General features: G+C 34.7%; 1 protein-coding gene and 1 non-coding gene across 2 annotated transcripts; one reads left to right on the top strand and one right to left on the bottom strand.

Annotated features, from left to right (window-relative positions):
* Positions 1 to 3,163: 3,163 nt before the first annotated feature.
* LOC127807607 (thaumatin-like protein 1) lies at positions 3,164 to 4,924 on the bottom strand. The gene is made up of 3 exons (XM_052345607.1): positions 4,779 to 4,924; positions 4,031 to 4,694; positions 3,164 to 3,569 (listed from the first exon to the last, which is right to left on the bottom strand). Exons 1-3 carry the CDS (start codon positions 4,843 to 4,845, stop codon positions 3,323 to 3,325), a joined length of 978 nt encoding a protein of 325 aa, XP_052201567.1. The 5' UTR covers positions 4,846 to 4,924; the 3' UTR covers positions 3,164 to 3,322.
* Positions 4,925 to 8,915: 3,991 nt separating this feature from the next.
* On the top strand, positions 8,916 to 8,999 carry TRNAL-CAA (transfer RNA leucine (anticodon CAA)). Its single transcript has one exon. It is a non-coding gene; the product is annotated as a tRNA-Leu (tRNA).
* Positions 9,000 to 16,373: the final 7,374 nt, after the last annotated feature.

Raw genomic sequence — 16,373 nt, 5'->3', positions numbered from 1 at the left:
TGACAGAGCGAGAGGTTTGACTAAAAGGAGTTGACGGTGCAATAACATAATTAATATTTTTGAGTTTCTCTTTTATTTATATATATATATTTTTTAACGGAATACAGTTTAACGGGACGTAACGGTGAGCTGGGCCCATTCTACCATCAGATAGCCCAAGGGCCCCGACGAATCCTCACTCAAAAAGATGTTTCCATAATCTTTGATCCGATCCAATAAACCTATATAATACCCATCACTACAATATAACTTGTGCTTCTTCTCAAATTAATCAAGATTGAAGCATGAACTGGCTTTCTGACAAAATTGAATAATCGCTTGCTCATAGCTTATGACTCATGATTTGTGTCGGTGGAATTATCCCTACCCAACACAAGTCTCACCATCGAAAATGAATTAAGGGTGTGTTTGATAGTATTTATTTAGAAATAAAAGTGTTTTTCAACTTATAAAGAAAATAAAAATCAACTCCCTTTAAATAAAATTTTTCATAAAAAATAGCTAAACATATGCTTTAATAGTTATATCATGGAATTGAATTCCACGAAAAATATAATGTATCAAATATCAAAAATGAAATTCAATTCCTTGAATTTAACATTTTTTTATACATTTTTTACATTATCAAACACACATTTTTTTATACATTTTTCACGTTATCATCCACCCACCATGCATGCATGCATGTTTGTTGTTAGTTCATGTGTTCTTGCTGCCTCTCTTCGTCAACTTTTTGGCCTATATATGTAGCCACTTTAGCTGATTGAAAATTGAAATGTACATGCACCCACCCACCCTCTAAAATAGAAATCCCTCCTCCGTCTTAATGAATTTGGTTTCTTTTCTCGGCTGCCAAACAGGTAAAAGTGGGTTTTCTGGTTGCAAGTGCATGGCATGTGATGTGCCCCTGGACCAGATGAGACGAGACGAGACTCCCTGATTCTCAATCAATTATATATATATGTGTCATTAATATTTGGTAGGCAATCAGTTCTGATATAACTTATTAGGCGGCGGGCGTAAATATATATATTAATTTTGACATAATTGTTACATGTTAGATTGATAACTAACTCCTCCGATATTATTGGGTGTAAACATTAATTAATAAAATAACACAACTAATTAAGTTCTGTGGAGCTCACATAAAGATTTAAATTAAAGACATACAAATTTAACATAGATTTGGTTAATTTTGAAATTTTAATAGCCATCAAAGTAAGTTTAGGGATAGATTGGATCAATTTTAAACTAAACAATTAATTGAGTCAAATATATATATATATATATAAAATAAAAGTATGGCCAATTTATCACTTAATGGGTTTGTTTTTGGCTAAATCTATATTTTTGTAGTTGTATTTTTATATTTTTTTCGTGTGACTATTAGAATTTTTTGTTGTTTCGATTATATCTGTATATTTGTATTTTTTAGTTAATTTAACCCTTTGTACTTTAATTTTTTTTTCTAATCAAAACTTTTCATTGTTTATATTACATTTTATATTATCATTTTTGAATATATTTAATTTTTATATTTTGACGTGTAAAAAAAAAAAAAAGACTAACTCAACTCATTTCACTTTATTTTTTTTTTATATATTAAATTACAGAAGTTAAATTACTTCGAAAATGTAGATATAAGAGTATAATTGAAATAATAAAAAATTTATATTATTATATAAAAAAAGGTTAAAGTATATGATTTAAATTGATTTGAAAATATTGGTATAATTGAAATAATAAAAAAATTTAAATAATAATAAAAAGAAAAAGAAAAAAAATAAGAGAACAAATACGAGGTTGGCTCTTTATTTTTTCTTAAAAAAATAATGATACGTTGTCTCTAGAGCGGCCAAAGTGCTTTTAACCGAGTACATAAAAGTCTCTTTTACCCCTCTTGCATTTGTGAGAAACGGATTCTTTATGAAGCAACGTATCACATCATCTTTTGTGCTCGTATGAGCGTGTTCATTGATTGAACAACTCTGTCTGCTTAAGAAACGTCCAAATCATTCACCCAACCCAAATGCTTAATTAAATCACTGATTGCTTATTAATCATGGAATGGGCGCTGTCTCTCTCTCTCTCTCTCTCGTGTTGGCTTCCTTTCTTTCTTTCTGTTAACGCAAGCAACAAAGCTGCATATTTAATCAATGGAAGCATGATATGCCAACGGTGGGTTGGGTTGGGTTGGGTGATTGCCCTGCTAGTGCTAGTGCTAGTGCTATGCTAGCTACCTAATTAAGTGCCACCACCATCACCATCTTTTGTTTTTGCCTTGAGCAAAGGATCGCTGTATATCTGAGCTACCCCCTGAAATGGCTAGCACTGTGTACCTGTGAGATCGAGAGAGTCTCTGTGATATTTTAATTTTGTTTGGCATTGATACTCTTTAAAGATTAATGTCTGGATACCATAATTTCAAGTTGAATGCGCAGCCAATATCATAACATATATACAACAAGTAGTAGCAGCTAGTTAGGAAGCTTGCAATTCGAGTAAAGTAGGGCTTCTTCTTCCTTAAAGCTACATCCACCAACAACCACTCACCAGTCACCACCCAAAGATTCACATTAAAGCAAACACTTCTCCCACTTTCCCTCATTCTTCCAACTCAATCAAACTCGAATATATATCATCTCCCTTTATCCATCCCCCACAAAAGCTATTCCCTTTCACCTTAATTACACATCCTCTTCTTACCACCAAAATTAACAGCAATATATATATATGGACCGTCCTAATCCATTGGGCTGGCCCGTTACTTGACACTCAACCCAATTCCCAGGTCAAATCTTGGCCTAAAAGCTCGGATAACATTCAAGTCAAGATTTTTACGCCAGTAATTGATTCTATCAATCTTGAACAATTCGCATGTCGATCTTCATCAGCTCGTAATCTTCATCGAATTCAAGATCTTTGAGAATGATCTCTATCATTACTGTGCATCTCGGCTCTCTATTCTCTCATGACGATTGTTAATACATAAGGTACTTTTTATTTTTATATAAGTCAGTCTAATCACATACCAAAATATGTTATTTCCAAACTTTACCAACACATTGAGATTCAGAATTCTCACTAGCCACCCCACTTTAAAGATTGCCAGATCGTGACATTCTGCTGCCATTAAAGCTCGTCCTACTAATGTCGTTGGGCCGAAAGGAATAATATAAATATATTATGATTTTGATAATCAATTAGTAAAACATACTCTAACATTAATCTTTACACAGCGCAACGATTAAAAAAATTGGTGCTTTACAATTTGAATTTCTTTGATCCCAAACTAATTCATTATATTACGCTCAGATGATAACTAGACAATGAGTAGGAGCATGATTAGAATCAATGTCGACAACAATTGAATGCTAAACCTAGGGATAGTCTTTGAGGAGTCCCCCGTGACAAAATTAGGCAACCAAGAGTCCATGCCCAATGCGGGGCTGTCGGGTGATTCGAATCCCGAACCCGATCCGTTTGTCCCTCCGGTTGCGGGTGACCCGGGTGTTGTTCCAGCAACAGTCAGTGGTGGTGATGAAGAAGAATCTCTGGAAGACTTCTGGCTGTAGAAAATGGGATTTGGAAAGAAAGATAACTCATCCGTCAGTGTCACAACGTAAAGTTAATATGCAAAGAAGCGAAAGGGATGCAGAATCAAATCAAATACAAATTCTTGCAACTGTTTTTCTTGAAGCCATTAATTATTATCAATTTGCATGTTTTATTTTCTTTCTTCCTGAGTCGGAAGAAATAAAATAAATGAGCTCAAATCAGGATAGAGAATAATAGAATAGAATATATAACATGGGAATAAGAACATAACATTTGATCTAATTAAATAAAAAAGGGTGGGTGGGTCGCCTCCTATATGTTACATTTTTAAGGTTTAAAAATGGTATCAACTTACCATATTCTACTTAGATTTAGATGTTCTAATGCTTTACTTACACGAATTTATTAGTGATGAGTGAAGGGAAGAGAAAATGGATGAAGAAGAAGAAGTGTCAAGTACGTGGTTAACCACCTTGTCAATGAAGGGCAGAATGTAATCCTATAAGCACCGCCGGTGCATGTAAACGTGCTCGTGGCGTCGTCGTACGCGTAGCTGTACGACCTCGGACACGCCGACTTAAACATCTCCGAATAAATCGACGGCCTGCAAGTGCTCGGCGTTCCATACGTGCCGCTGCAGCAGTACTCCGGGCTCCCGAACGCTTCGCATGCGCTCTTGCAAGCCCGGCCGCCGCCGGATCGCAGCTCAGCCGGGCACTGCCGGTTCAAGTCGGACACGCACCCGGTGGACCCGCACGCGCCCGACCCGCCGCTCGCTTCGACTAGCATTGGCAGATTGTACCCGTCCACGAGGCTGACGTCGTAGAAGTCCTGGGTGCCCGATCCAATTGTGAATTCGGCCAGCGTCGCCGGCGGGGTGGCACCGGCGCCGTTGCACTCCACCTGGTTCGATCCGCAGTCGGCCGTGGCGCAGCTGCCTCGGCCGGAACTAGCTTCGAAGTTGCAGCCGGTTCGGCCCCAGAACCGGCCCGACCAGCCGGACGGAGCCTGGAATGCCCGTGACCCCCCCGGTGGGAGTTCGAAGCCGGTACTACCCAATCTCGTGTTGCCGAGAATTCCGGGCCATACCGTGTAATCGCACCGGTTTATTAACGTAAATGTTGCCGCCGAAATGCCTGGAATCCAAAAGAGAAGCCATTAATCCATATGGAAATTAAGCTTTACAGATAATTGTAAAAGAAAATGGATTTATTATATACCTCTGGAAATGAAAAGCAAAATGAGGCTGACGAAGACAGAGCAAGGGGTTGAAAAGATCAGATCCATTGGAAGAGAAAAGATTGCAAGAAGACGCTGCGTTTACTGTTGAAATGTATTTTCCTTTTCCCTCTAAATAAGATTATATCAATCGGGAAAGCAATGGAGGCACTGAGAGAAATGTGGGTATTTGAGCTGGTGAGTGATTAGATCCTTGTGCTGTGAATGAGACAGAGCAGCAGCATTGTTTGACTGAATGAAGAAGAAGAAGAAGAAAAAGAAGAAGAAGGAGGAGGAGGGAAGGTTGTGAAGAATGAGAGATAGAAGAAAGAGAAGAATGGGAGAAAGGTTGAGCTTGGGTGGCCATGTGTGTGTGTCTACATATATATATATATATATAAAGAAAACAGAGAGTTTCTGAAAAGGAAGGGGGAGGAGAGGAGAGGACGGAGGACGGGCAAGATTAAGATAGAAAGTATTCGTATGGTCCTTCTTTCCGGCCGGCGGATGAATAAGACTCCTCCTCCTCCTCCTCCTCCTCCTAGTACTAGCTAGTATGCATTTATAATAATAATAATAATAATAATAATAATAATAATAATAATAATATTATTATTATTATTATTATTATTATTATTTTACATATTGCTGGAGTTGCAAGTCTCTCTTTTGTATCTGAGACTGAGGGCTGAAGGGAAGGGAGCCAGAAGAATAAAATCATTCAAAGGCACCAATTAATAATATAAAAACAAATCGTGATCACATATATTGTTTCTTTATTAGAATTGGATCCCATTATATAAATTTATGTAAATTTGGTTTAAAAGATAGGAAATCTACAATTTTTTAATATATATATATATAGCTTGTAAATTTGTCGTAAGTTTTTCTACTTTTTGATTAAAAACTCCAATCATAAACTATAAAGCCCATGGAACAAAAAAAAAAAAAAAAAGAAAAAGAAGAAATTTTGGGCCAGGGGAAAGCTTGAGAAGACAGAATCGAAGGCCTAAATTGGTGTTGGCCCACAGGGGACTCTGGGGGGGGGGGGGGGGGGGGGGGGGGCGCGGGGAGCCTTGGGCACATAGATTTTAGTCATATCTTAATGATCACTTATTAACCATTAATTTTCGCCTTATGTTTTAAGACCTTATGGAGAATATTATTAGGGGCACTTCGTACACTAAAATAAAGTTGGTTGTCTAATCTATGGCTATCATCAAATTACAGAATCTTACCGGTTTTCAGGTACAGTCAAATTGACTTGTTCGTGATTTGTATGAATTATTATTATATGTTCCAATTAGTAGAATAATAATTTCAAGTTTATATAATCATCATCAATAAAATAGCCAATAATTTGACTAAATTAAAAAAATGGCTCCTGATTATATATCGATCCATGCATGTCTTATTTGTGGTAGGAGACCTTCAATCCTAATCCTACCATCAATATAATTCTTTACGGTCACAATGATAAATTAATTTAAGTTATAAAATTACATAATTTTTTTATAAAGTCAAAGAATTAAAATAAGGTCTAGAGATTATCTTGAACACAATAAGTCTTTGTCTAAACGCTAATTCATGATATTAGGTTTCATTGTTAATTTGACCCTTTGTTATTTAGGTTACATCCACGTTGGGGTGGGCAAATCGAATGGAGCAAAATTTATTAATTAATTAAATTAAATTGATGAGTAAAATTGAAACGAACTGACTTATTAATTTGAAAACTCAAACTAACTGGTAATTGAAAAAATCAAAACCAAATCATATTGTTATGGGTATTTTTCAGACTACATTTCTTATGGGTTGGATTCGACCTAACAGACTGATCCGATCTCCTGAAATCTAATAGGCTCAAGATCGAGGTCGTTAAAGCAAGGTCGTACCTCGTCGAAACCCAAACTTAGGCTGAGGAAGTAAGCGAGCTCCCAGCGATACTTTCAGCTTGCTAGCCAAATCGTTCAGCTCGCATAACACAAAGATCGCAGAACAATCGGATGCAGAGACCCACTTACTTTATTTGAGACAAATCAGATCCCTAATAATGAGGAATCCACTATTGATTTTATGGAGATGATAAGGATGCATTGTCACCCATGATGATAACCTTTTACTTTTGTATTTTATGTAAATTGTAAACACTCCGTACTATAAATAGGGGTCAAAAATCATTATAAGAGGGAGGATGGACAATAATGATATGCTATTACTCTGCTGAAATAATCAGAGAACAGTTACGGACTAGCCATCATTTTGATCGAACTACGTAAAAAACTTTCCTCTGTGTGATTTATTATTTGTTCTATTTCGTTTCTCCTCTTGGCCTTTGGAATCATTCTGGTCTAAGAATCACAGTCGACTAATTTCGAAAGTTGATACATATAAACTGAACCAAACCAATTAGATCGAAAAACACAAAAAAATCGAAGAAAATTGAATTCAACGATAGACTAATGTCATTTTAAACCAAATTAACCAATAGAAACGTAAACAAAAAAAAAAAAATGATATCGTTTTAAAATTTAGTCGATTCGATTATTTTGAACAAAAAAAAAAAAAAAACCAAAAATCGAAAATTGAACTTTAGAGAAAAATTAATCGTACCAAATCAATGTAAGAAAAAAAACCAAACCGAACCTACAAGTTTGATCAATTTAATTTAATTAATTTGGGTAAATTAAACTTTTAGTCTCTCCTACGTCCATGTATAAGTGGTATAAGTGTCTTTTGTTGAAGACATTGTGAATAAATTCCAAGGAGATGTTAGTGGTAGCATCTTATCTCATTGGCCGCTAAACCAAATTTAAACGTGCAGTCAACCACTTTAATGTCATTTCGGCGGAACTCATACTAGATGAAGATATATAGCCACCCACCCACCCACCCACCCATCATATTCAATCTCGTCAAGGCCGGCGGGTAAAGTTGGACGAAATTACTGAAATCAAAAGAAAGGGAGAGAGTCTGTCTGTCTGTCTGTCTACGGTGCACATCGATCGAGCTAGCTAGCTAGCAAGGCAAAGAAGAAAGAGAGTCCTCCCGAGAATGTGTGTGTATTCCACATCCACATGAGAGATTCTAATTCTTCCAACTTACTTTGTTGTTAGCCATTTGCATCTCCAATTGGGTACTTGGCCCATATCGATTTGAAGTTCAATTTCTTAACTGATCACTAATTAATTAACAACGATATCACATATTATATAATTCCACCCAACCAATTGAAGAATCTAAAACTTTTCTAATTAATTAATTAATTAATCTTCTACATGACATGATATATATATATGTTTGCATTCTCAATTGGTCGGTCCTACTATATATATATATATATATATAACTTTTAAAATGGAATTGGATTCCCTATATATTGATCCACAAAATATCAGCCAATTAACTAACATATCTGCAGATCTCCAATTGAACAGACTTTAATTTGTTGAGGAGGATTATCAAAAAGATCTTTCAGACATTTAACGTCTCATAAGATCAGAAGCAAGGCAAGCTGGGATATGATTAGTGGTTGGTTAATCAATATGCATGAATATTATTGGAGGCGCATGCATGCTGTTATTTTACCAATTTTAGATATTGTGACGTAAAATTATGTCTAAAATATTAGTAATGATATACATGAAATTTGAAAATAAAAGTGGAATTAATTCAAAAATAAAAATATATATTACCTATTTTTTTAATTATTATACACGCAGCAGTATGTATGCCTGATCTCTAATTTTTATTATGCATCTAATTAATGAAAACAAACAGTAATAAATAATACATGAAATTTTTATTTCGTTATTTATATATATATATATACGAGCTAGGGAGGAGCAAAGATAAAGAGCAGTGGGCTAAGCTAAGCTAAGCATGTATAGATCAGCTAATAGAAGCCCAAAGAGAAGAAAATTAAAGCATGGGACAGTGCCCTTTTCGAGGCTAACCTTTGGGGGAGACAGCTGATGAGTGATGTGATGTGATGCGATGCCCCCACATCTACATGTCTAGGTTATGGTAATACTCTAACCTAATTTAGAAAAGTTTTATTTTATATATATATATATATTATTCAAATAATCCATAAATTTATGGCTATGTAAAATCTTATTATCTTTTTGAGCATCGAGGTCAGGATGGCCGAGTGGTCTAAGGCGCCAGACTCAAGTTCTGGTCCTCGTGAGAGGGCGTGGGTTCAAATCCCACTTCTGACATATTTTCTTTCTTTTTTAAATTTCCTATTCCGGTGCAAGCCAGCCATGTTTTTGGCTAATTAATTAATTGTCCTTTGCAAACTTTGCTTTGTTATGAATTCAGGCCATGCCAATGCTGCCAGCAGCCCATTAAAGACACGAATAAGACGGACGTGGAAAGCGGATTTTTTTTGTGGGCATGGCATGGCATGGCATGGCAGCAATATAATATATATATATACATTTGTAATCCTAACGTCCAAAGTAGTTGTCTGCTTTTCAGATATACGTACGTACCCTACAATTACATCAATTTCCCGTCCCTTCTTGCTAATTGAACTATATATTTGGGTGGCTGGGGATACGCCTCATCTGTTTAGGTTCATTTGTAATTGTGTCTGGAGATCTCATCTGTTTAGGTTCATTTGTAATTGTGTCTGGAGATGATAATTTTTTCTGTATATTTATATATATATATATATATATATGCAACCTTACTTTTTTATAAAAGAATGTGGCGAATTTTAAGAACTTTTTTGTAGTATCAAAGTGACACTTTTAAAATTGCTGAGCTGACGTGGTGGTCTAGAGTACTCTATAGTAGTAGAAAAAGCATTAATTAGCAGCATATATATATATATATATATAAACTGTAGAAACTGCAAATCTTTGACTTGACTATATATATATATATATATATATATATGGAGGATAATTAAGCAATGGAGCTCCGGCTTTTGGGAATGAATGAACTCAGGTGATAGTGAGGTTATTTTACTAGTTTAAATAAATATTAAACTTTACAAATTATCATTAATTATTCCAATATATTAAAAATTTACTAAACTCAAGTGTCTGGGTACGTTTTTACATGAAGGAATGGTTGACCTCGCCTCGATCGGCCTCACCCACGCACCCGTCGGCCATGCAATATATATATTATATTATATTATATTATATTAATAAAGAAGGTTATTATAATATGTTGGCGACCGATCGAAACGCTGCAATTGCATTGCATGGTGACGAGCAAAAGTTGGCAAATACAGTCAGCATGGCAACGTGGCACGTGCTCAGCCCATACCATACGTGCCATAAAATTTTCCCCTTCATTAATTATTTCAACATATATACAAAGTGCCGCCATGCATGTGATTGCGAGCTTTCAACTTTGAACTTTCATTTCAAGCATCATCCATCATACATCCATCTTCTCTTTTCACTCAACCGCTTATAGAAAACATTAGTTTTCATGACTAAGTAATGCTATGGAAATTAGTGCTATAAATGATTAACTCAATATTTTATATATATATATATATACCCCTGAGAAAATGCGAATCAAAACGATGATATATATATATATATAAAATGCTAAAGATTAACAAATGTTCATCGCAATGATATTGCTTTTTCCTAATATTTTACGAATTCATATATATATATATATATTGATGTTATTTTCAGACATTATTCTTTCTTTTTCGGTTCTGGGTTGATGATTAGTAGACTAAAACTCTTGATTTGAGTCATCGCCAGGCAAGATCTATATATATACATACATGCTTATAGCCTTTTGTTAAAACGTGCCAAAGTTCTTTTTTACGAGAAGGAGCCAACATCATATATATATGTTTATCAATCTTAAAAGCAAGCCCTCGTATGTCATCTTCTTTTGTCATTTTACAGTGATGGCCCTTTCAACAAATGCACACACACACACACACACAATATATATATATATATATGAATATGAATGTGGATGAACACGTTGTGTGTCGTGTAAAGCGCCATGGATACGGATAATCTTCTCTCTTTCTATTCCTGCTTTTGATCCTTTTGTGAATCTTTTTATCTTTCATGAAAAAGATTGATCCGTAATTGGTTAACCTTTAATTGCCAAAGCCATCTAATTAATGCTGGAGTTGACAGTTGCTGGCAAAATAACGAGTTTTTTCCTGCATCCCCATCTTCAACTGTTTCCCTTTTGTCCTCTGATCGGTATAAAGAAGCCCCACTTAAAACAGTTAGAATTACTTGTTGCCAATTTATTCAAAGTTACGTGATAAGAGCTGTACTGGCTACTGGCTAGCTAGCTAGCCAGCTACTTCTATTTCTGTTTTATATATATATATATAAAAATTCAATCAAACAATTAATATTAATTTGAAGGGAAACTTTATTTATATTAGTTAATATTTTTATATGGCAATTAATGTACAAAAGCTATGAGCTGGCAAAAGTGGGCAATGACAAGGCAAGCTTTGCATGGCCATGCAGCAACGTGTAGGAGCAAAATGGCTAAAATTAAGGACACCATGGCCATGAGTCATGTCTTGGTCGTCGTTGAAAGTTAATGACCAGTTTAATCTACAGATCTTTCTTTTTTATGTACGCCAACCAAGACAAGTCAAAAAGCAACCCCCCCCCCCCCAAAAAAAAAAAAAAAAAAAAAAAAACCCAAAAGAATTAAAGGAAACGAGTATTAACCACAAAGGTAATGGCGTAGAATGCCAAATTAATTAAGTAGCAATTCTTGATTAATTTTTTTTGTCTTTAAATGATCCAACATTAATTAAATATTGGACAGATGAAATGGTTCGTCCAAAAAGGGATTGCGTACATTTTTTTCAATTTTAATTTGGTGGGTCCACACTTGATTTCTTTTCTTTATTTAATTAGTGTATATCATTTAATTATGAATTATATTACCATATATACCTAATAAATTTACTCAGTGTTCATTCACAGAAGTGAACAATAATCAGGAATTTTCATCAATTAATATTAAAAAATAATTAGTGATAGCATCATATTTTCGTAGAACTGCTTTAATCAATCATCTGGAAGGGTGCATGGAAAGAGCATGGCCATCTTCTATTTAATTAACCGTCATAATTAGCTAGCTAAGTGTCTCTTGTCTTTTCACTGCAAATTTTTCCTTTTTATTATTTTAGCACAAATAATTAAGTAGCCAACGTTATTTAAGAGGTCTAATTATACTAGTACCAGTATGAATGCCCTAATAATTGGGTTGCAAGATAAAGTTAATTAATGTTATATATATAGATATATAGTTTGATTCATTAGCTAGGAGGATGGGATATGATAGACTATCGGCCGTGGCAACACGTCGGACGTACGTACGTCTTTGGACTTTAGTTAATAATCGTAATCTTATCCGAAACAGATGGCATTATATTTATTTATTTATGGGTTAATATTAGGTTGCTTTTTGACTAGGGAATAGAAATGCATTTCGAACACTTAATTTAGAGGAGAAAAAATAATCGTTAAGGTCCACCATTAGATCTAAATTGGACCTGTTTGATACCCTCACTACAGGTAAAAAAAAGGAAAAGAAATCAACTTTGTAATTTTCAATAATTTTTAGATTTAGAGGTAGGGTTTTTGTTGAGTTAAAATTTAATCGGATTAGAGTTGGATATGTTATTTATACGGGTTAAATTTTTTAACTAGTGACATTGAATGTTTTTTTTTTAATGTAGGGTCAAGAAAGATTCAATACACAATGCCTTTTAGTGAGGACCATCATCTTCTTCCTTATAAATTGCGGATCAGACTCATATAACCAAGTAGACCGAGCCAGGTAAGCCCAAGTTAGAACCTGTGCGCTGGCTTCTCAATGAGCAACAACTGATACAATATCACGTTACTCAGAATTTAAACATGCAATCTTGACATACACAATACCTAAATTTCGCACGAACGACCACTTGCACTAACTGTTTCGAGGGGTTAACATTGAATGTTAAGAATGATGTTTTGGGTTAGTGGCGATCAGAGTTCCTACAATACGAACTTTAAGTCCTAGTAGAATTCTTTTAGATGTTTGTTTCCTTTAATTTCTAATATATGTAAATTGATTATCTCTAATTTAGGGCTTGATATCATATGTTCGTTTAATATTTTCTGGGTCTCATTGGGTTGGATGAATTCTTATGATTCTTATTTATAACTTCAAGCCCAATAGGCTTCAGACCATGGGTTCTTGATTCTTCCTTCACAAGAGCCCAAATGATATAAGAAACCGTAACCGTGCCATACGGGGATGGTTAAGAACAGAAGAAAAAAAAAATGCTATATTTACTCTTAGTATGTATATTATTTTCCTTATGGTTCAAAGTTATGGTATTATTTAATTTTAATTTTAATTAATTTGTTTAGAAGAAGTTGCTTGTTTGTGGCATGCATGCCCATCATTTGTGGACATGGTCTCAAGCAATCAGATGGAAAGGATGAGGTGACAGCATATATAGAAAATGAAGTTTTAATGGCTCAAGTCTCCGACTTGGAATAAATTCAGAATTGCTTACATATATGGGATAATTATTCAATTATTGTGTTGGTTGCTTTGTCTGATTATCTTATCCATTGGTGTTTCATTAGTCCACCATATGAGCATGCTCTCAAAATATTCTGTACAGACGTTTCAACTCTGAATAGCCAATTCACATTGGATTTAATAATAAAAACAACAACTTACAATTGAAGCTTAGAAGCATCATGCCATGCTTGCTTGCTTCAACTGCCTAAATGAACACTCGAGATGACATATCATATTCGATTGGCTACAGCTGGTTACTTGTGTTTTGTTGCCACCTAGTCAAAGCCCGAATCCTTTTGAATAACTTTTATGGGTATGGAAGGCATCACACATGTAACTAGGGGCGGATTAAGGAGGTGAATCTCGAAGAGAGCTAGCCAGCCCCCAAATTCATAGGTTGTTTTGGTCCATCTCCCTCCAAATGGGTCAGACAAATCAGATCTAAGGAAAGACTGCAGCCCGTGGCCATGCATGGTCAAATGAAAAATTATAGATGCATTCATGTGTTCACTAGCAATAAGTAGGAGTCCGTAGTGGTGGACTTCATAACTAACTCCAACAGTGGTAATTTAATTTAAGTTGTGTTGCTTTGAAATGAATTTATGATTATATAAAATGTGACTAACTTAAAGTCACGCCAGCTAAGAATAATTAAGTTGGGCCTTGGCCTCCGAACTGTCCCATGTGCAGGGGTACAAACTTGAAGAAGCTTGTTTGAAAAGGAATGGAGAGGGCATGCCTGATTAAGGGTGTGGACAAGCTTCATAAACGTGTACGCAACAAAAAGCAAAGCAGGGACACCCCCCTTTCTACAAGGAAAAGAGGTGCTTACTGCTTAATGTACAACTCTGATGGCGGTGTTGACATCTCAACCATTTCATAAAACACTAACTTTACGTCTCGTTTTAAGATTATCGCTCTCATTGCTCGTATTCTTGATTTCGACAAAAGAGATAAATCGCATATAAAGATTTTATCTCATTATACAGGGCAATGAGTCAAACCCATGATCTATTAATATAAATCTTAACTTATCATAATCCAATCACTTGTCATTCACACGATGGATGGATGAATGATTGTTATTCAAGTCAATTTGAGTTTACATTCTCAATATTTCACTAAATTAAAATGTGTATTACTAATGCTTTCAAAATTATACTATTCTCAATTCTAGGAGGACTAGTTTATAATTTTATGTAATTTTGGGTGTCTGTGAAAGTTAAATCTAACAGTAAATACAATTTAATTCAACTTTTAAATAGTATGATAATAGTTATTATAACTTTTAGGGTAAATTTTATTGTATATCTTTGTGTTTTTAAAAATGACATCCACTTCCCTTGAAAGTAAGACACTAACTAATCATTTTGTCTTGGAATATAAATTAATTATTGTACTCAATTCTCTTTCCTCTTTGCCTTTCTTCAGCCGTCCCTTACTATTTCTTTTTCTCACCTCTCTCGGACAGAAAATGCAAATGGTCCCAGTGGCCATCATTGGATCAAACTCTCTATTGTATGTTTCTCTCTCATTCCATGTTCATAGAGTCAAACTCATCTAGATTTCGATTAGCTAGAACCCAAATGGTTCAATTGATTAGTGGATTTTTTAGAGATGGTGGAGGTGTTATGATAGATCTACGACGTTGGTTGGAGAGGATAAAAATGCACCAGTAGCTTTCTATCTCTTCCTCTCGCATCTTTTTCAAATGTAATAATTTAGATTTAGATTCGAACTCTTTAAATCTAAATTTCTTTGAACCTTCAAATCTAGATCTAGGTTTGAAGATTCAAAGCCTTCGACTCTCTCTCTCACTTAGTGGCGGAGCCAAGAAAAAATTTTAGTCCGGGATAAATTATAATTTTAACTCTGATCAAATTATAAAAATTATAATAATTTATAGTAATATATATAAAAAATAAAAAAAAATAAAAAAATTAGTTGGGGCTTGGCCAAAACGTGGCTCTGCCATTGCTCTATCTATTTCTCTATCTGTGTGTGTCGCCAACCATACAGGATTTAAATTGTCTTTTTCTCAAAACATCTAGGTTCTAATTGGAACCCAATCCAACAACAATTTGTTGATAATTTTTTTTCTACTTTTCAATAATTTTCCAACTTCATCAGCGACGATTTTCTAAAATGAAGGTTCTGATGGTTTGATTTTTGAGGTGGTAGCCGATAACCATTTCTTATCACTATTGGTACTTTTTTTTAATTTTTCACTTTTATTTTCTTAATTATAGGGGTATTGTGAGATTTTTAATAAAATTAATTGTTGTTATTTAAGAGTAGAGGTAATGTGATTTATTGTAATAAGCCTCAAAAGAAGTCGATGTCATTTTAAAAAATACAGGGGTGATTGGTATAATTTAGATAGCTTTAGAAGTGTAACACCCTACTTTATACAGGCGCATCACTATAAGAGAATTCTTGAGAATCTTTTTTTTTTTTTTCAAGTTCATCACGCACGATACTTCAAGAATAATCGTCACATACTTTAACATGCCCGACACATACGATGGTCGTTATCTGCGTTGATTTCAAAAATAATCTTCACATGCAGATAAGATCCCGAAAAGACCCAGTCTTGTCCGTTTAACTAACAAGATCAATAATCTTAAACTAAACGAGTCATAGAATAACACAGCGGATTAAATAACATCAAAATACCGTGGCCTACCACGGGTTTATACATAGTGTTTCCACACCAAAATACGTAGCACAAGGCTTCTAAATGATAACAACATTATTATACAACCGTTCATACATATAATAAAGTAAATGCTATCACCTCAAAATGCTATAACAACTAACATACTAAACACCGTTGGCCCTCAACTGGCCACGTCCTTGCCTTCGTAGCAGTTCCTGGCTGGAACGTTGAATGTTTCAGGGGCATAACCCATATTAGATGATAAAACATTTAAGTGATGGCATGATACAGTTTACTGAATGCATGAAACACACACGAGCATGACATATATAGACAATGGCAACATGCAATATGTCTAACTTGAGAAATCTCCCTAACATGCTCAATC

This window comes from Diospyros lotus, chromosome 8, assembly GCF_014633365.1.
Source record: "Diospyros lotus cultivar Yz01 chromosome 8, ASM1463336v1, whole genome shotgun sequence".
In the NCBI taxonomy this organism is placed as follows: domain Eukaryota; kingdom Viridiplantae; phylum Streptophyta; class Magnoliopsida; order Ericales; family Ebenaceae; genus Diospyros; species Diospyros lotus.
This window is presented reverse-complemented; position numbering and strand designations above follow the sequence as displayed.

Coding starts and splice junctions, on each gene's coding strand:
- LOC127807607 (XM_052345607.1), bottom strand. CDS start 4,845: ATGGATCTGATCTTTTCAACCCCTTGCTCTGTCTTCGTCAGCCTCATT. Junction 4,695..4,778: donor TTTGCTTTTCATTTCCAGAG/GTATATAATAAA, acceptor TTTGGATTCCAG/GCATTTCGGCGGCAACATTT. Junction 3,570..4,030: donor TTCTGCCCTTCATTGACAAG/GTGGTTAACCAC, acceptor CATTTTCTACAG/CCAGAAGTCTTCCAGAGATT.